This window comes from Dermochelys coriacea, chromosome 6 (assembly GCF_009764565.3).
Source record: "Dermochelys coriacea isolate rDerCor1 chromosome 6, rDerCor1.pri.v4, whole genome shotgun sequence".
Classification (NCBI taxonomy): domain Eukaryota; kingdom Metazoa; phylum Chordata; order Testudines; family Dermochelyidae; genus Dermochelys; species Dermochelys coriacea.
This window is the reverse complement of record NC_050073.1, coordinates 85745850-85767693: the sequence shown is the minus strand read 5'-3', so window position 1 is coordinate 85767693 and position 21844 is coordinate 85745850. Positions and strand designations below refer to the sequence as shown.

General features: G+C 38.2%; 1 protein-coding gene across 1 annotated transcript in view; it reads right to left on the bottom strand.

Annotated features, from left to right (window-relative positions):
- Nucleotides 1-1278: 1278 nt before the first annotated feature.
- Nucleotides 1279-21844, bottom strand: part of YLPM1 (YLP motif containing 1) — a 60731-nt gene continuing 40165 nt past the window's right edge. The window contains exons 15-24 of the mRNA XM_043516182.1: nucleotides 21086-21148; nucleotides 20541-20660; nucleotides 20042-20218; nucleotides 19703-19786; nucleotides 19347-19430; nucleotides 17701-17787; nucleotides 14260-14311; nucleotides 8384-8514; nucleotides 2066-2246; nucleotides 1279-1677 (exon numbers count right to left, since the gene is read on the bottom strand). Coding sequence (XP_043372117.1) covers nucleotides 2100-2246; nucleotides 8384-8514; nucleotides 14260-14311; nucleotides 17701-17787; nucleotides 19347-19430; nucleotides 19703-19786; nucleotides 20042-20218; nucleotides 20541-20660; nucleotides 21086-21148 — 945 coding nt within the window. The 3' untranslated portion in view covers nucleotides 1279-1677; nucleotides 2066-2099. The remainder of the gene's footprint in view (nucleotides 1678-2065; nucleotides 2247-8383; nucleotides 8515-14259; nucleotides 14312-17700; nucleotides 17788-19346; nucleotides 19431-19702; nucleotides 19787-20041; nucleotides 20219-20540; nucleotides 20661-21085; nucleotides 21149-21844) is intronic.

Here is a 21844-nt window from a genome sequence, read left to right as displayed (position 1 = left end):
AACAGAAAGTAAATACTGCTGTATTATGGGATGTGTACACACAAATCTACATTTGTTACCTTCTGGTGTAAAAGCATTACATTCAAGGAGCTTAATTTTTCTATATATAAACATTCATTCAGGTCATAAATTCAGAGAGTCTGTTCACCCTGAGAAAAGCTTTCAATCACACTCAATGAATCAGGCTGAGAAATGTCAAGTAAACAGAAATGTATTAGAATGGCAAACAAAAACCATTCAATATTACAAACAATGGCTCTAATTTAATGTACCAACCAATGCCCTCACCAGTCTTGATTGGTTAATAAATGTAGAAGCAATTTGCAATGTAAGCACTCAGCAGAGCAACAGGTAGCACAGAAGATGCTTTTAGAATTTCACTTTCTTCAAAGTGTACAGAACAGCAATTTCTAATAATTCACCATCAACTAAGACATTTTTCAGATAATCTAGCACCTTCTCTTTCCATACAAGTCTTAACATAAGCCTTTGGTTTGGAAACCCTGAAAGAACAAAAACGATCTATTCAACTTGCTCATTAGCAAATCTGTAACACTGTGCATCAGTGGTGAGACAAACGATATTGTACATAAAGCCCCTACCCTATTGTTCTCAAAGTGGACAATTATTTAATCTATCTTTTACATCAGGTGAAGCCCATTTCTTGGCCAGACTGAGGCATCCTTTAGTTCTAGATCCGAAAGTCTTCATTACTTCTTTTAAGTGAAATTAAATTTTGTGAGGGGAATGAACATGCATTGATGTGGAGTCAAATAGACAACATGACCTATTGTGACCACGGACTTTTCTGGGCTCCCATTGAGAGGGCTTCCCACATTCACAGTTTTCCATTACTTGGTTTAATTTCAAACTCAGCAAAAAAGGAACTTTTTTCACACTCCACATTACTACCTGGAGTATTTCAGTACCCCAGAATTAAATTCAAACCCACAGGTAGCAATGAAAATTTAAAACAGCTGAGAAACTAACAATCCAGAAAACACTTCAAAGAACAGCTGCCCTCCAAGATGACAGAGAAGATGTAAAATTACTGTAGGCCAACAAAAGCCAAGGCCTAAAAAAATAAGCTGGCTACACAGAGAAGAGCAGGTGGCTCCTGGAGTCCCCAGGTAAGACATGCACTCAAACAGAAGCATGACGCCTCTTCCAGATGACGGCGATTTTGAACATTCTGTCAACATGTGAAGACAGACCATGTTTAAAAGGTAAAACAAACACCAAGAGAAAGGCCCATGCTGTATGGCCCACCAAACTCACTGGGTTTATAGTGAAAGTTTATTGTTCTGCTTCCTAGTACAATAAGCTACAAGGTACGTACAGTATAAAACGAGAATGGCCACAAAGCAAAGGTGATACAGACATTGTTACGGTACAGTGGAGGAAACATTCTCTGCCTAATTTTTCCACCTTACCCCACGCATAGCAGCTAAAACTACTGACCCTCCCTCCCCTCCAAAAAATATTAAAATGAAAACTCTCGCTTAGGTGCAGCGGAATTGTATGTCTTTTGGGGACACTGGTTATCACCTGCCAATATTTCAAGGAACTTTCAGAAACTAAAACAACACAAGAAACAAAAATAATCTGTGAAGATGGTAGTGACATGATCCATGCAGGATGCTCATGCCACACTGGGTTCTCCTCAAAGTAAATGGCCTGTAAAGAAAAGAAAAGTCTGTTACACTGAGAAATGTATCACTAAAAATGGTCAGAATTCAAATACAATAATGTAGAATCTGGAATTGGAATAACTAGGTATCCAGCTGACATATATTCCGGTTGTCCTTATAATGAACACTTACACTCTTATTACTGACAATGCTTGGAGATTTTGAAGGCTGATACCCCTTTTCCTTCAATCTTGAGACGCTACACACAGGAGATTACACAAGAATGAACTTGTACAACTGACAAATCCACCTATCATTCAAGGCCCCAGACAAGAGTATCTGGAGGGAGAACCCTAGCAATGTGTGTGCTTTAATCTCATCCTCAACTCTTAAAAAACAGTGAGACTAAATTTGTATAATGGTGGAACACTTACCTTAAAGATACAAAAATTCCATATAATAATTGTCTCAGATATATTTGGTGCGGTTGAGGGCTCTCTCAGCAAGATGACCACTTTCATCTGTGATCTTCTCCCAATCCGTTTGTCCAACCACAAAACCAATGGCCCTCTTCCTGTCTGCATCCTTCTTTTCTTCTAGGTCTGCCCACCTCACCTATGAAGAATACAATGTCAGTAGGACAGCCCTTCAAGAATAAACACTGGAACGCTAGTAGGCCTTTCCCACACAGGCTAGCATACAAAAAAAATTCTTAACCTGCACTCAATCATTTTGGTTCTGAAATTGAAGACCCAAATCATTCTCTCAAAGGAAGCAATGGATGTTCCACTAATTACATGATTTAAAAGGGAATGTCTTGAATATATCACAGGGTAAAGAAAAATCTTGCAGTGGCTGGGGGATGGACTAGATGATTAAGTCTTTTCCATTTTAACACTAATAATTCTGTGATTCAGAGCATAGTGGCTGCATTTATTCTAAGGCTTAGAGGAAGAGTATGGCTGGATGCCTACTGCTCACAGGAATCAAGAGGAAGACAAGAGACCATTGGAATGTATTCTTCTGTGTGGAAGGATTGATGGCAACTGGAGGAAAGCCACAGAACAGAACAATGCTTCTGTAAGGAAGGATTACATAGGCTTACTTCTTAGTGTTCACCACCGTAGTGTGCACGAATCAATATTCTCCTGGTCCCAAATGAAATGGCACAGAGAATACGATACCACAATGTTGAGATACAATTTTTTCACAACTATAATCTTTCTCTGCATCTATCTTGTAAGCTTAATTACATACTGGAGTCATTTAAAACTAGACTGGACAAAGTACAGGAAAATGTACTGTAGGGAACAATCCTGCACTGACTGAAGGAGAGTCACAATCAATAGTTCTTTTCTATCTTTGGCTTCTATGACACATTTCTGGATGAACCTTTTCACTACCTCAACTACTGTGCTAAGTTGCTCATTCATGCATTTATGTCCCATCCCACCCTGACAATTGCCACTTCCTCCTCTAAGGCTTCTTAAAGTCAGTCACAATCTTCATCTCAGATCTGTTCAGACTGCTGCAGTCACCTTCTCACCTACACATAAGTGCATATATGGAATGAGGGGTTGGGGTGTGGGGAAAGAGGGCATAAAAGCAACTAATGGGATGGTTGTAACCAGGACACAAGGTAGGAAGAGTGATGGACAAGGCTAGAGAAGCAGTATCTGCAGGCAACTTATGGTGTGTCTACACAAACTAGATGCCTGTAGCTATCCCATGCCGGCTGACTTGAGCTTGCAGGGCTCAGGCTGCAGGGCTGTTTCACTGCTGTGTAGACTTCCAGGCTCGTAGCCTGAGCCCCACAAGCCCATGTCAGCTGGCACAGGCCAGCCTGTGGGTTTTTCTTTGCTGTGCAGACATACCCTCGAGAACAAATCTCTTCCCCATCCTGCCCTCCAATCCCGATTTCTGCTGACTCCTTGGCCCCCAATGCCCAACCCTCACTTACTAGACCAGTTCCCCAACCTACTTAGTTCAATGTCCTCATTCTGCTAACCCAATATACAAGGAAATAACTTTTATATTTATTTCTATTACCACTAATTTTATATAAATGTTTATACTTATAAAAATAAAAGGTTAATACATGTAAAGAGTGTTTCCCTGCTTAGTGATGTAGGAGCCCTGGTGGGGACGGAACCAGGGAGAGCTGCTACCCAGCCTTGCTCCCCCTCAACTCCCATTCACCTCTGAAAATCTCTTACAGTTTGTAAGCAAGTGGTCCACTGGAACAGAGCTGTCTGTTAAACCATAAGACATTAATCAGAAGAAACCTCGGGTCCTCTTCTCCAGACTTATTTTTCCCTCTAGCCACCCTGCACAAACTCACACTGAGTATCACTCTCCTGCTAAACCCCTTCCTGGTCCACAACCTCCAAGTAACTACCCCACTGTTGTCCTCCCCAATCACCTTCATAGCTGCCTGCTCAAAACTCCATAATACCTCCACCTCCTCCCAGATCCACTGGCCAAAACTAGCCTCCTCATCCATCTACCTACACTTTTAAAAAAATCAAAGACGCTCTCCACAAAAATTAGCTTAGAGTAAAGGTTGTTCAATTGCATTTTCTATGACCATGATCGTTAAAAATTAAGGATATCACTAGAAAGGTCAGTGTTAACATCCATACCAACCTCAATTTACATCTTATCACCCAAACACAATTACAAACTCCTCAGCTCCATGACAAACTCTTTCAGTTTGAACATACAACTAACCACTATGAACACAACCAATTTCTCCCATTCCCTCTGAAATGCACAACCTGCACTTCAACCTCAAATTTTTCCATGCACAATTAGTATAGACACTATGATTACACACATCTATAAGGAATAATATAGCTTAATCTTGCTGAGATTAGAGTTTAGATTATTGAATGTATGTTGGAATTAAAAGGGAGTTTGTTGTGGAGCTGAGGACTCAGACTATATTCTATTGATGCTTAGGGGAGTAAGACAAGTTGGTTGACTATAGCTGTAAATGACTTTACTGTCAGTTTCCTTGATTTTTAGTGACTATCTTCACAGGAAATGTAATTAAGCAACCTTAACTCTAGAAGACCCAATTTTATGGTAGATTATTATTTTATAGATTCATAGATACTAAGGTCAGAAGGGACCATTCTGATAATCTAGTCCGACCTCCTGCACAACGCAGGCCACAGAATCTTACCCACCCACTCCTATGAAAAACCTCACCTATGTCTGAGCTATTAAAGTCCTCAAATCGTGGTTTAAAGACTTCAAGGAGCAGAGAATCCTCCCTCTGACCCATGTCCCATGCTACAGAGGAAGGCGAAAAACCTCCAGGGCCTCTTCCAATCTGCCCTGGAGGAAAATTCCTTCCCGACCCCAAATACGGCGATCAGCTAAACCCTGAGCATATGGGCAAGATTCACCAGCCAGATACTACAGAAAATTCTTCCTAGGTACCTCAGATCCCCCACCCATCTAATATCCCATCTCAGGGATTAGGCCTATTTACCCTGAATATTTAAAGATCAATTAATTACTAAAATCACATTATCCCATCATACCATCTCCTCCATAAACTTATCGAGTAGAATCTTAAAGCCAGATAGATCTTTTGCCCCCACTGCTTCCCTTGGAAGGCTATTCCAAAACTTCACTCCTCTGATGGTTAGAAACCTTCATCTAATTTCAAGTCTAAAACTTCTTGGTGGCCAGTTTATACCCATTTGTTCTTGTGTCCACATTGGTGCTGAGCTTAAATAATTCCTCTCCCTCTCCTGTATTTATCCCTCTGATATATTTATAGAGAGCAATCATATCTCCCCTCAACCTTCTTTTAGTTATGCTAAACAAGCCAAGCTCATTAAGTCTCCTTTCATAAAACAAGTTTTCCATTCCTTGGATCATCCTAGTAGCCCTTCTCTGTACCTGCTCCAGTTTGAATTCATCCCTTTTAAACATGGGAGACCAGAACTGCACACAGTATTCCAGGTGAGGTCTCACTAGTGCCTTGTATAATGGTACTAAAACCTCCTTATCCCTACTGGAAATACCTCTCCTGATGCATCCCAAAACCGCATTAGCTTTTTTCACAGCCGTATCACATTGGCAGCTCATAGTCATCCTATCATCAACCAATACTCCAAGGTCCTTCTCCTCTTCCGTTACTTCTAATTGATGTGTCCCCAGCTTATAACTAAAATTCTTGTTATTAATCCCTAAATGCATAACCTTACACTTCTCACTATTAAATTTCATCCTATTACTATTACTCCAGTTTACAAGGTCATCCAGATCCTTCTGTATAATATCCCGATCCTTCTCTGAATTGACAATACCTCCCAGCTTTGTATCATCTGCAAACTTTATTAGCACACTCCCACTTTTGGTGCCAAGGTCAGTAATAAAAAGATTAAATAAGATTGGTCCCAAAACTGATCCCTGAAGAACTCCACTGGTAACCTCCCTCCAGCCTGACAGTTCGCCTTTCAGTAGGACCCGTTGTACTCTCCCCTTTAACCAATTCCTTATCCACCTTTTGATGTTCATATTGATCCCCTTCTTTTCCAATTTAACTAATAATTCCCCATGTGGCACCGTATCAAACGCCTTACTGAAATCTAGGTAAATTAGATCCACTGCGTTTCCTTTGTCTAAACAATCTGTTACTTTCTCAAAGAAGGAGATCAGGTTGGTTTGGCACTATCTACCTTTTGTAAAACCCTGTTGTATTTTGTCCCATTTACCATTGACTTCAATGTCCTTAACTACTTTCTCCTTCAAAATTTTTTCCAGGACCTTGCATACTACAGATGTCAAACTAACTGGCCTGTAGTTACCTGGATCACTTTTTTTTTCCTTTCTTAAAAATAGGAACTAGATTAGCAATTCTCCAATCATTCGGTACAACTCCTGAGTTTACAGATTCATTAAAAATTCTTGCTAATGGGCTTGCAATTTCAGGTGCAAATTCCTTTAATATTCTTGGATGAAGATTATCTGGGCCCCCCGATTTAGTCCCATTAAGCTGTTGGAGTTTCGCTTCTACCTCAGATATGGTAATATCTACCTCCATATCCTCATTCCCATTTGTCATGCTACCATTATCCCTAAGATCCTCTTTAGCCTTATTAAAGACTGAGGCAAAGTATTTGTTTAGACATTGGGCCATGCCTAGATTATCTTTAACCTCCACTCCATCCTCAGTGTTTAGCGGTCCCACTTCTTCTTTCTTTGTTTTCTTCTTATTTATATGGCTATAGAACCTTTTACTATTGGTTTTAATTCTCTTTGCAAGGTCCAACTCTACTCGACTTTTAGCTTGTCTCACTTTATCTCTACATGTTCTGACCTCAATAAAGTAGCTTTCCTTGCTGATCCCTCCCATCTTCCACTCCCTGTACGTTTTCTACTTCTTCTTAATCACCTCTCTAAGATGCTTGCTCATCCAGCTTGGTCTACAACTCCTGCCTATGAATTTTTTCCCCTTTCTTGGGATACAGGCTTCCGATAGCTTCTGCAGCTTTGATTTAAAGTAATCCCAGGCCTCCTCTACCTTTAGATCCATAAATTCTTCAGTCCAATCCACTTCCCTAACTAATTTCCTTAATTTTTGAAAGTCAGCCCTTTTGAAATCAAAAACCCTACTTGCAGATTTATTTTTGTTAATCCTTCCGTTCAGTTTGAACTGAATTAGCTCATGATCACTTAAACCAAGATTATCCCCTACAACCATTTCTTTTATGAGGTCCTCACTACTCACCAAAACCATCCCCTCTAGTCGGTTCAGCAACTACTTGATGAAGGAATCCATCAGCTATCGCATCTAGGAAAATCTGAGCCCTATTATTATTACTAGCACTTGTCCTCCAGTCTATATCTGGGAAGTTAAAGTCTCCCATGATTACGCAGTTTCCATTAGTATTTACTTTATTAAAAACATTAAAAAGGGCTCTATCCATATCCAAATTAGATCCCGACGGTCTATAGCACACCCCAAGCACTATTGTAGAAGCTCTACTAGTTATCTTCCCCAATGTAATTTTTAAGTGATGCTTATGCAAATGTGTACATTCTTGTGTCTACATGCATTTTTACTTTCCATTCATAGAAGTATTTTAAGCAGCAGCACACATTCAGGGATGATAAAGGATCAATTTTTATTTATACAGAAGCTATTTTTCAAAAGAAAATCACTCAAACTGAACCTGCCCTGAATTTAAGAACACATGCTGTTTTCTTCACTACCCTTATTACAAAGCCTACCATAAAAATCGATTAACTTTAACAGAACATAAGTCATATATAAAACCCATTTTATTTTCCTCTTCTCTCATATACAACACACAGTACAAACTTCCTAGCCTCTTTTCTGCATTATATACTATACCTTTTGTGCCTTCCACAAAACATACACCATATACAGTATACCCATCTCCATGGCTTCTCTAGAAAGTCTGCATCTTTATTTAGAACGTTTCCTTAAGAATGGTGTATCTTTTTTCTAATTCTCAAAATCTGAGAGACATGCTGTTAATCTTTACTATCTTCAATGGCTCACTTTATTATATCAAATCTGTATGTGCTTGGAAGACCATGTTCTTAAGAACAGTCTGCCATGGCATTTAATGGGACAATGAAATGAAACAAAGAGTTCACACTGATCCTGTATGCAGACAAACTGAATGAATGGTGCAGACTATGTTCTACAGAGAGAATGCTGTATGAGTCCTTTAGAGATACTAAGCACTAATGGAGTTTATTACCCTCTTCTTGCCAGGTTCAGAAGCACGTGTATCGTAGTCATCTGGAAGCTGAAGATAATCCTCCATCCTGCTGGCAATTGCTTCCCAATCACGTTTCCTCTTTGTGCCTGTCCGCAAGCCATCCAGCTTGTCTGAGAACAAACACAGAGCCTCAGCGTTAAAGGAGAAAATTTGTGTAAAAGGCACACAAACAAGATGAGAGAGGGAACACTTTCAAAAGAATGAGTCTGTATTTCACAGCAGCAGAACTTGCACATCCAGATTGTGTTGATGAGTGGAATGATCTCTAGTTTGTTTCAACTCTAAAGACTCACCCACATTTCCAATTTTTATTTATCTTTCCTATTAATTTTGTCAGTAACACTCAGTATTGCTGTTTGTATGAGGGAGGAAAACGTATCTTCCTGGAAGTTCACATCATTCAGAGTCCATGCTCAGCAGGCATAACACTGCTGCTGGAAGCTGTTGGTGGAATGGCAGTCCCATCTATTCTGCAATTTAACACAATATTAATGCCACACATTTTCTCCCAAGTGTTGGGTTTAATACTGTGTCAAACATGGTATAACATGCAATATCAGGAACTTGGGGTCCATCTAACTGTTAAACCTACTAAGGACTGCATAGTAAGTAGTTTTTGAAGAACTGCTTCTACTGAACACAAAATCCTGGCACTGCAGAAAGACTCAGAATCTATTATTCATGGTGTGAGAGGTCTCTCACACATGAATGCTCTAGAATCAAGTTTGTCCAAAGGTCACTTTTTTCTTCTGTTGCTTACTGAACCAGAATGATCAGCCTGAGAGATGAGGTGAAACAAGATGACATTTATCGAGTTATAAGAACTTCCTCTTTTTGGCCACTTATTCAAAGCAGATTGCTAGTGGTAATGAGACCAAGTACATAAGGTTAAGGACTAATAGGTGTGAAGATATGAAACTGGCTTTACAGAGCTAAAAATAATTCCACTACCTTTTTTTCCCCATTGGTGTTTACTCACTGGTTCATAATGTCATGTAGTAAGTTTGTTGCCCCTATATTTTAAACAATTTCTATAATCACTGCCACATTAAAGTATATGTAGAGTGACTTTTTACAGTTATTTGGTGTTCTCTGTAAATCATTGCCAGTGATGACAAAGACACTAGCTCAGAAGTCACTAATGTTATTAAATTAGCCAATAGGAGATCTCTTAAACTAATCAAATACAAAGCAACCTATTTGCTGGGCAGCAGAAAAGGACAGTCTAAAAATGTGCATCCAAAGAATTTCAGTACACAGATGAATTTTGTTTTATTTAAAATAGCGAAGAGCAGAGTAGTACTGGAGGTCATGCGAGACAAAAAAAAACAAATGGTGACTTATGCATACTTCAGCAAAACTTCACATGACAAACCAATAAAGTAATCCCTCCCTCATTCATTGCTAGAATTTTCAAGAATCCATTATGCCCCATTTAATTGAGACAGATTCAAATCTTTCATCTGTTCAAGCAAAGCATTTTTGAATTCCCTCCCCAAAGACACTACAGTTAAAAATCAACACAGAATAGTTGTTTCTGCTTTCCTGAAGTGTTAATAGTTACATAGAATAAAAGAAGAAACAATGCAAAGTCAAATATGCCAAATTTGTGACTACGGTTCCATCGAGAGATGCCATCTCCTTTCAGGAGAGAAACTCTAGGCATGGGAATTTCCTTTGTATTGCTCCAGCAGTAAAGGTACTTCCAAGCCCATCTAGTATTATTCACAAATTACTCAACACAGACCACTGCTATCATAAGGCTCTCCAGAATAAACAGCATTGAAAAGGAGAGCAGCACACACATTTAAACTGTGACAATTGGAGAAGTCAAGGAACTCTGTGACAAGGCAGTCATATCAACACTTTCCCACTGCGAATCAGAAATTTCTGATGCTAAGTGCAAGTAGCAAGCACATCTGATCACCAGCATGAAAGAGTTAATTCTCCCACTTCACCTGTGTATGACAAAAGTTGCAAATCAGTACCTGAAAGTTTTGCAGCACTCAAATGTAAAACGGTGAGTTAAGGACTGCACCGTCAGTTTGAATAATTCTTCTTTTAAGGACTCCGTTTATCTCAGTATAGAGTATGTTTTTAAATTTAATCTCCTTTTGTGTCTGAAGTTGGCTGCCCTTTCAGGGAGATCTGTTTCCATCTATGCCATGGTACTTCAAGGTATGTCCAGAGGTGCCCCCAGAGCAGACACTCCTTGAAGCATTCTCAAAGTCCTATTGCACTGATCCTTGGCATATCAACTCAGAAGGGTTTGTTGTTATGAGACAAGATTTCACTTTGTAATATAGAGCCCGCGATGGTAGTTATGGAAAGAAATGGTTATTTAGCACCCAATTTTCAAACTTTAATCATTCTACCATTTAGAGTTTTAAAAATAACAAAATGGCAGGATCCTTAAAATCTGTGAAACTTCTTAAAAACTCACCTTAATTATTTTAATTATAAAAGCACCTGAAATTAACCAATAACTTTTTGTTTCTCAATACTGGCCACCCCTCCAAAAAAAGTTATAATTTTCATATTTTTTTTATGCAACAACTCATAGTGGCCTGAGTGAAATGTTATTTGCATCCTAGAATAAAGTTTTACAGTGCAGATAAAACTTCAGATATTGTAAGGTTAGTTTTCCCATCTGTGAGGTCTGAACATTGCACTATTAAACCATACTTTTAAATAATATACTCAAAGAGGCAATTATACCTCAATCAAGACAACAAGCATTAGCCGATTTCTGTAAGTTGTAAATGGAAGAACTTGCTGCACAAATACAGAAGGGCACATTGATATAGCAGTAGTTACATTTTAAACAGAAATGTGGCTGTGGTTGTATCCAGAACATGTATGGAAAATGGGCAGCAGCATGCAGGGGCACAGTATTCAGAAGAGGAATGTACCATCCCTGCCAGAATAAATATTAACCAAAGCAAGAACTCTGAGGTAAGGAGATTTTCATGTGCTTGGTGACTGTCACAAACATATTCAGCCAAAAGCTCAACATTTCAGACATTCTCCATGACACACTGTAGCCAGTAAAATTCTGTTGTACTTTACCTGTAACAATATTTATAAATAAAAATAGAAAGCACAACAGAATTTGTAGCTGCCAAGTGATTTGGGTGAACCAATCCATCAAAGAAATGTATTTGGCTTAAGATTCTGCCTTTCAGCCCTTTCATCTCTGTAAAAGCTTGTCTATTGCATGTAAACATGCTGGACAGGCCAGCATCTCGCAGGAAACAATCCAAATCTGAAACAACAAATCTATATTACATCTTTACACACCATTTCGTATACAGTTGTAATCAGTCACTGCTGAAATGGACTATTAGGAATAACTACGGCTCACTAAGCATTACCCTGGAAATCCTAGGATGTACCAGATATAACCACTTTTAAGTCCTAAAATGCAAGGTTTCTTAACCACAGTTTTGGCTGACAACGCCTGAATTTATAGAGCAATCTTCTAGGAAACAGCATCCCATTACAATGGGATTTAGGGCTCTCTGTAGCAATATGATACTTGTTTTTAGTAAATTTTGTTTTTTCTATAGCTTTTTGTGGAATTTAGACTTATTGGGGAAGGGGCTATTTATATCCAAACAGGGATAGATTGAGTCTGTTTCCAGGGTGAGACCTCTTTAGCAACAGGACATGGTGACTGTGGAATACAGTTGTCCTGTTAGCTGAGTTCCTGATGAGAGCTAGTTACAAGAAATTTGTACAGCTGATGTCAAGATCAGTGGCTAACAGAGTCATTTTGTTAGGAGTTTAACCCTGCAGTTTATTTTACATTTATTTGTACATATTTGGGTTAAGTGGAGATGATCCTATATTACTTTTATAGTTTGGATTTATGACCCGGAAAGCGTATTATAAAAACAATTATTTTGCTTCTATTTTTTATTAGTGAGATTTAACAATGTGGGGAGGGAGAGATTTTAAAAACTCTATTAGTTTCTGCTGCAGCCCATACTCAGTTTTGCTGGGGATGCTATACACAAAGAATGATATATATTTAAAACAGTTTAATTGTTCTATGTATCATACATATTTTGGGCTTCTGTATTTGATATTTATAAAATGTGTGTAATTGAGGGATTTTTTTGGGAGGTGTTTAAAAATATTAGTTGTGTGTAATGGGACACTTATGCACATTTAATGAAAAACAACAGTTATTTGGAATATAAACACAATAACCAACAGCTTTGAATTTTTTAACCACACAGAGTATTTTATACTATGATTTCCAAAGCAACATTTCTTAAAAATTATCACGGCAAGCCCTAAGAAATAAGCTTAACAACAGACCAGGGTTGTGAATTCTACAGCAAGAATGCACACAACCCTTGGAATCAGTTTCTTCTTTAATTGCTTAGCTGTTTGATAGACCTCAGATACTGAGAAAAGGCTCATCCAGCCGTGCTGAGGGTATCAAGAAGTCTAGATGTTCCATCAGGATTTCAATGGCTCATCAAGAGAACGTGGCAGCAGAAAAGATGCTGCAGCAAAGCAGTCAAACAGCAGGCGACAAAAGGCCATTTATGTAAACAGGGTCTTCTGGTGCCATTTCTATGATGCCGTTAGGATTTGAAAACAAGAATACAGAGGCATGTATCACATACTCAGACTCACTGCCCCGAGGGTTAGGCAGTTATATGTAGTGAACTTTCTCTTTGAAATTTACACTACACATCACCTTTCAGATATCTATTATTTTATCATATAGGTGACTGAAAGTGATCCTTTTATCCAGGTTGGTTCAAAGATCCTGTTTTAGTACCATTCCTGAAATAAACATTGTTGCTCAAAAGTTGCATATTAATGGAAATTCCTTTGCATGCACACATGCTCCATCACTTGGCCTTGTGCCTGCATTTCTCTTGCTGATTTTGATGGAAATATCAGTTATAACAGATAACATCTAGCAGCAGAGCAACGTTAATGAGATTGGCAGTGGAGTTAAAATCATCTCCTTTTCCAGAAAGGTCCATTCTGAATCCTCTGAAAAGTGTCCCACAACTCTCAAGGAATTTCATTTGAACAGCTGACAGTAATTTTTATATCTAGGTCTTTGAAAGGAAGTGATTATGACTGGATCATTCAGAACCAGGTTCAGAGTATGAAGCTTGTGTTATCTGGTCACATGACAGTTTTGGAAGGCTCTCCAGTACTGTTCCCTACTAAATATTTCTCTTAAGGAAAAACAGTCTCTCCTTGATTATTAAATTAACCATGTTCTCCTGTTGGCTCAAAAAAAGTACAAGTAAAACAAGCAGGATATGGTATAGTATTTATGTTTGTAACCCCTTTGTGATGCCTTAGTAAAATTGAATGAAAATGCAAGGAGTAGGGTACACCAGCCTTTCCTTCAGCCAGCACAACACCCATGTTGCAAGACAGACACTTTTTCAATTGAAAATTTAGACTTAAGAAAAAAATGTATGAAGCACAAATATGAACGTGTGTATTGTGAATGGATTCAGTTGCCTATTTACAATACAGAGGAAGAATGAAATATTGCATTTTTTTTTTCTTTTTAAACAAACTACTTCCCTTGAATAGGTGGATGAGCATCAGTATGGAAATGTGTACTCTATGTCAAAGTGTATAAAACAGCTATGGCTAAGAACATTAGACTATCTCTACCTTTACTATCGCAGAAGAGAGAACCTACATTTTACATGGAAGAGAAATGTCTTGTAGATTCACATACACATCTATGAGATCAATACAAGCCATTTGCTCTTTGGCAAGAAAAACTGCACAAATAAGCATATTAAAGTTCTGCACATACCATCAGATACCAACTATAGAAAACAGGAAAAAAAAATACCCACCTAGCTTTGCCTCAGAAGTGTCCATCTCCCATTTGCTTTTCGGAATGTAACCCTAAATCATACACAGAGAGAAGCTCGAAGGGTTAGAGACACACACACACACACGTATATCACTTTTGAACTGGAAAAAGCATTATAATGGGAGCTTAAAACATTTTTTTTTTGGTAAAGTGCAATTCACAGTTAGCAACTAAGGAAAACCAGGTTACTAGACACTTCAGAACCTCTATATCCACTTTATATTCAGTGCTTTTAGTGGCTCTTTTGCATTGTTACAAGAGTGCTGCTTCTGCAAACACAGAACAAATTTAACAGATAGCAATAGTACTGAAACTGTGTGCAAAGTTACAACATTATATTGCCCGAAGTGGCATAGGTTTTGTAACATAAATTATTAGGTGTTGAGAATATTCAATGCACTACAAATACAATTGCAAAAAAATGACATTAGCCATATGCTCTTAAGAATGTATTTCCAGAACAATTCACTACAGCCAGACTTCACTGAATATTCCTATTAAAGGAACAAACAAAAATTTAGTATGGACTCTAACATTAAATGGTAAATCCTTTTTTATAAAAAAGGTTTTACTAGTTTAAATTAGAGTTAGATTTTGTTGAATCATGAGATATAAACACTACAAAAGTTGCTTATTGAAAACTGCAAATGTATCATAGTTCCAACATTGGTTGCATACAAATACAACTATTGTATCAACAACAGAAAGAATGCATTTTATATGTAATAAGGTATTCAGCTACTTTATTCCATGTGACTCAAAATTTTAAATTCTGCAAGAATTTCACTTGATTATTCTTTTATGATATTTCCATTTTACAGTGCTTGCTCAGTGAGGATTTAGTTATACTATTTGTCTATGATCTCTCATATACTCCAGTTTCAGCTGCTTAAATTGTTATACTATTTAATGATTCTATGTAGTCATATTAAAAAAACAACATATTGAAACATATTGTATGAGAAACTTGTTACAAGTATTATTCTCTCTAGAGAGGGGTAAGCATCCCTATAAACAGGTTTCAGCACGAGATTAACCCCAATCCTTAGATCAATTTTATTACACTAACTCCATTTCTACTCTCTTTATAGGCTCTCTCTAAAGATACCAGGGTATACTGGCACTATACAGGCTAACTACTAGAATAGAGTGTATTATTCTAGAGAGAGATGCTGCTGTTGCATACATTGTATTTACATACACCACAGCATGACTCTTTCAAAGTTCTTATACAATTCTAACTTTTATCCAGTTGTAGTTTCAGCTTTTTAATAATGATTTTTAGTTTACTACAGATTATGTATTTTAATTTGCAAGTAGTTTTTTAAATCAAATATGTATTTAATAGGAACTAAGTCATCTGTGTTGTACTATTAACTATAATGAACATGTATATTTACATCAAAATTTTTAGTAAGTTGTGCATTAAAACCTGTTCAAAAGCTCATCTACTACTAGAACATTGCATTTATGGAACACTGTGCTATTTGCACTAGTTTTACCAATATGCTGACAACAACACTGAATTTAAAACGTCAATACTTCATACCATCAAGCACAGAAAAGAAAGTGTTTTTTTTTTTTTTTCACAATACAAAGAATCCAGTAGAGTTGATATATCAACATATGAGTGACTATGATGGTAGGGTGACCAGGTAGCAAGTGTGAAAAATCAGGACGGGGGTTGGGGGTAATAGGCACCTATATAAGACAAAGCCCCAAATATCAGGACTGTCCGTATAAAATCGGGACAGCTGGTCACCCTATATGATGGTGTGAATTAAATGCCCTGTGTACTGTGTGCTGAATCTGTACTGTAACCTCCTTCTTCAGTTAGTATAAGACAAGATTCAGATGTCACCTTTTGGTGCAAGACAGTCTCTCAGGGACATTTACCAGCTGGTAGGTGCTTCTGCCCCTCCTTCTCCGAGGGCAAAATGGAAGTGTAACAAAATGAATTCAAGAACTCCCACCAACTGCTCTCAAAAAGACAATAGATGTCAAAGACAGTGCACTGTTCCACCTTTCTGTATCAGTCTGGCATACCTCTCTCTGACATTAGCCACATCAGAGATAAACTGTAGTAGATAACTCTTTGCTGGTTTTCCTCTTGCGTTTCTGAATGGAAGCCATATTTATATGCGGACTGTTTTTAATTAATAATTTACTCAATTTTCAACCCCCCACTTTCTCCTTGATTTATGCAACTCAAATCTGTGGTTATATGTATTGCATAATAGAAACACACACACACATATATAATCTACATCTATATATTTTTTAATACAGGGCGCTCTAGAAAACTAAAGACACTACTATCTGTTTTAGGTATGGCCCATTTCCAGGCAGTCAGAAGTTAATAGCCACGTTCCAACCAACAGTGAAGTGTCTTTAGATGGAACTCTTGATCACACTTTATTCAGACTTATTCTCTGTCAAAGGATAACTTAGTAAAGAGAATAAATGAGTCATATCAATAGAAAAAATGTTTATTAATCTCTACTCTGCCTGCAGAGATTTTTTCTTTAACTTTTATATTTCCTTTCTCTTCTAGAATCTATCAGCGCTGACCCCATTCCTAAGGAATAGAGAACTTTCATCAGGAAAAAGGTCTCAGTGTCTCTCAGAATCTTTTTTTTAATTGCAATTTAGCTCTTTGGTCCTAGGAGCCAGGATTTGGCGCGAACAATTCATCAAGCATTGAGTTGATACAGCTCCAAGAAGTTACATTTATTTAATAAGCCATCATGGCCTTTAAAATATTTAGCAAATAAAACCAAGCTTAAAGCCCACTCTCCAGGTTTCAATTATCTGAATGATATCCCTCCTCAAGACTGAGTAATCAGCTATTATTAGCAACCAAAGAGAGTGAGACATGCTTCTTTCCAAACCTTTCTAAGACATAAGTACAGCATTAAGTGGTGTCAGACACTACTTTAGTCAAGAAGAGTTTGTAAGATAAGTGCAAGTTTAAGTAAGCTAAGCTTAAATAGACTCTGTTCCCACCACATGATTTCTGCACGTCTTTGTACTTACACAGGGTATTCCATATGTAACAGTACATGTGCTTTCCCCTTCTCCACCTGAGAACTTTCAAACTTGAATTGTCTACAAAAAGCAGGCTCCAGAGGTTGTGGCTTGTAGATGTGTGCCTGGAGCATGGTACCATGCTCAGTTGAGAATACTATTCCTATTCATAGTAAATATAGTTATAGATTTTTTTAAAATCAATTAAGAAAAAGAGACCAAGATTTAGTACTAAAATCCTCTCAAACATGCATAAGAAACCAATCACAAACAATGTATGTATTAGCATTACACTCCTGGGAGTTGCAGAGGTTTGGGATTTATAACAGTTAGACTCCATTTTAGTTATTTTAATAAAATACACTTTGTTTGAGATGGGTGAGGTATCTCCTACCAGTTCGCTTTCTTCTTCCTCTGCTGTATCTTTCTTGGATTCTTCTTTCTGATCTTCAATATTAGCATCAAAATCCTCCATCTCCACCTAGTCCAAAACACACACAGAGAATTATACTGCATTGCTTGACTTCTGAGTATTACTTGCTTATCCAAAGGGTGCAGAGTAGACCCCAAACTCCCACAAAGAGAGAATAGAATGAGAGGATTTATTCAGACAAATATATTGGTGCAACATATTGAGACAAACTCCATTTTCTTCCCTACATAAACGGTTTCATTTCAGATTCTATTCCTGCCACAGAAAAGAATGGGGAATTTGGTGAAGGGAAGTCACGACCTTCTCCACCACAGATATCCTTTTGTGTTACTGGAGCCTGTAATAGTAAGATATTCTCTCATTTTACACACACAAAAACTGTACACAAATTCATGTCAAAACCTGAAGTCTCTAAAAGGATCCCAAACTTGATACTTATATACCACAGGGAAATGCCCCCTCTACCCGCCAACATGTCTCTACTCAGTCTTTACTTTGGAGTACTTTGGATACCTTGGAAAAAACAGAGGAATATTATCACATACAGGAATAATTTATGCACATATTCAACTTTGCCCATATAACTGGATTACTTTTTGGGACCCATCTCTTTGCTGATGTTCACATATGCATCAAGGAATATAAAACCCTCTTAATGGGTCTGCAGCTCCTCATGCCATTAATGGAAGTTGGATGCCCACATTGGAGTAGAATAAATCCCAAGTCTATGCTCACACTCTCTCTTCCTGAGAGCTCAGGCTTTTGCTCCTCTTTTTGAGATTACTAGTTTCAAGAGCATTAGTATTTGTAGACTGGAAAATGAATTGTTGATCTCATGGTTTGTAAGGAACCTTGAGTTGTCAAGTTGAAAAGAATAAATTCTGTTTTCCTACTTTCACAGCTCAGGCGTTTCTAAGCCTGCTATGAAAGCTGCTCTGACATCAGCATACAGCTGTGCTGCACTCAAAATGTACGTGATTTGTGCACCAATGTAGTCCCAGATCTCTTGACTTACTAAAATATCTGACTAACAAGATTACAGAAACACAGAAAGCTAAAATGCCAAGGATGCATGTCAAAGTAAATTCCCCTTGGTACACAGAGAGCAACACGCTTTTCTCTCAAAGCATTCCTCTCCAGACACATAGTATGGATCCAGATATTTGTTTTCTGTGACAGAGTCTCTGGACTTCCCAAAACAAGGACTTGGAGGAATCAATAGAATTTTGCGAAGCCCCCAACATTTTTCAAACTTATAACCCCACTAATTAAATAAGTTACACAGCTGCAACAATCCTGCAGGAATGCTGAGTTTCTTCAGAGAAGGTAAAGATACTCTTTAACTAATAGTCAACAGTCAGTGGAGGACAAAATAGCTTCCACTCTTCGCTTAAGAAGCGTGAGCATGGTCTCCACAAATGCAGCAGTAAAATCCCTCAAGTTGTTCTTGTGCCTGGGTGAGTCTTAACCATATTTGGTTTATACAGTGCTAAATAGACTACTGGTACTTAATAAATAATAACCAAACTTCTCTTCCGCAATTTACATTTTCAATGTTAACACAAATGCATACATTCTCCACTTCATTCAAATAGAGGGACACTCACCTCTTCAATAGCAGCATCCTGCAACAAAGAACGAATGTCCAAGCGCATCATGTGACGTGGTGCAGTCTCCCAGTGATCAGACATCTAACAAGAGATATACAAAATAAAGCACTTCCTACAACACACCACATTGAAAAAGTGAGTCTTTGATCAGGAGTGAACAGATCTTTCTTGAGTACAGTTATATTGCAGCTATCCTACTGAAATAATCACAGGGAATATGGGCCCATCTTCAAAACAGTGAGGGATATATTTGTTCTAAAACAATATGAGGTTTCAGCAACATCAATGGACCTGAAAGCCCAAAGAAATCTAACTTCAATAACCCCTGTGACTCCACTTCTATATACAGTTACCCTATTGATCTCCTTTAGCTTGCGTCCATGGATATTCCTCTTGGAACAAGTCTGGTTATCTGCACTCATTTCAGCTAAATACACCTAGAAAGAGAAAATTAGTATTAGACACCATAAACTCATCAGGAAATTAATGTTACTATCTAAAGCAGTTTTCCCATACAGTGAATGTACGTCTAAGCTGCACGTGCAGAAGATGTATACACTGATACATGAGTGAGCATTTAATACTAAGCAGCAGCAGGACTGACTGGGGGTTCCATTTGGTTTCCTTTTCCTGAAAGAGGGCTCATTGTTTTACAGGTACTAGTGAGTGTGAATGACTCCTGACATCATTACCTCAAAGCCCTTGGTTTTCGCTGCACTCCAGAACTGCTCAAAATGGCGCACCCTGTCATTGATGGCATCCAGGATAATGAAAGGGAAGAAGCCATCATCCAAGGTCTTTTTGAAAGTTTTAAACATACTGGTGCGGTAGGTCTCTTCCATATCAGCTTCATACTCATACTCCATCACCTGGGTCCAGGACAAAAGACAGGTCAAGAGAAAGCAGGAGTTCTAAAACATCTGGAGTTCAAATCCTGATATCACAACCACTGAGCATAAGGGCAGCAGAACCAAACTTCCCTCTGCAAGTACATTTCTAAAGAACTTGTCCACAGATTATCTCTAATTTGGCCACACCTAGAAATGCCTTGTTCAAAAGAACACCAGTGCATCGAAACAGCAGGTTCCAGCCCTAATTGTAATTACACTGTTATGTGCCTCCTTTAAAAATACACTTTCCTTCCTTTCTCAAGCAAAGATTTAAATCAACAGAGCCACAAATGGAGTATACCTTCTTTTTCACTTTTTTTCCTGTATCTGGGTCTCTCTCCTCTTTCTCCACTTCGGTGATGAAATAGTCATCCAGGCTGAGAACTCTGGGTGCCGGTCCTCCACACTCCACCTCTTTGTCCTGGGAAAGAAACAACCAAGGAATACAATTTCCATTCTGCAATGTGGGCCTTCAGTATGCCCAAAGCACACCCCAGCAACCTGAACCACATTCAGTAAGAGAAAGAAAAGAACATTTTTCTATCTGTTGCAACTGAACACCTTTCTTTTTATTTCAGTCATCCCAGCTGCCTTTCCCTCTAGTTCTGGAAGGGGATACCCAATCATTTGAACAACTAGAATCTAAAGCAATTAGAGACTGAGTTTCCAGATCCAAGACTGCTTCTTCCAAGGGACTGACCTAATATGATCTCCCCGTGTTAACTGAACAAATAGAAGGAAAGGAGAGAAGAAGTGTGCACATAGAGGCACATTCCTAGAGATATGCTGATGTTTTACAGTTAAGAGTCTGGCAACATATAGGAAAGTAGCTATTCATCTACTTACCCGGATGAGTTTTGCTACATGTGTCTTTCCACTGCCAGGCAATCCTCTCATTATGATGACAATCTGATATAAAGACAGCATAAGAGAAAGATGACTTTTTGGGCTGCATTCAACAGAACCCTTGAGTATGGGATGTGGCCTATCTACCAACCATAGTGCTCTGGCTCACAATCTTGCATACTGACTGGATACAGAATCACAAAAGAGAGCCAGCACTATGACATGTTCATTAATTGTTTTTATTGTGCCCAGTAAGAACCATGACCTCAGCAGACACCTGCTGAAGATCTGGCCCTATAATGTAAGATTGAATAGAATTTGTTAAACGTTAGTAGTATGAGCCTACCTTAACTATACAATCCTTTGCCAGTGTATGTACACCCTTCCCTACACAGCATTTGGCCAACCCATCCCTCCCACATACCACAGTCGAACACTGCTCTCAGAAAGAATTCTGAAACACAAATATTGTCAATTAATAGGAATCCTATTCTTGCACTCCCAAATCCAAGAGGATTAAATGTCAGATGTATTCCACCTGATTATGTTGTGTTATTCTATTTATATCATCAACAAAGCCTTCTTGGAGCTCCCCCAAAGTGAACCTTCATAGTTTTTTTCTCAAACCATTTCCTGCAGTCTTTACTTGGTCTATGAGAACACCAAAATTAACAAGTTACGTTTTAGATGTTCAATCTGCTTCCAGTTTTGGGGTTCACAAATTATTCAGTGGCTTTAGATGGGGCAGGGATTTGCTTC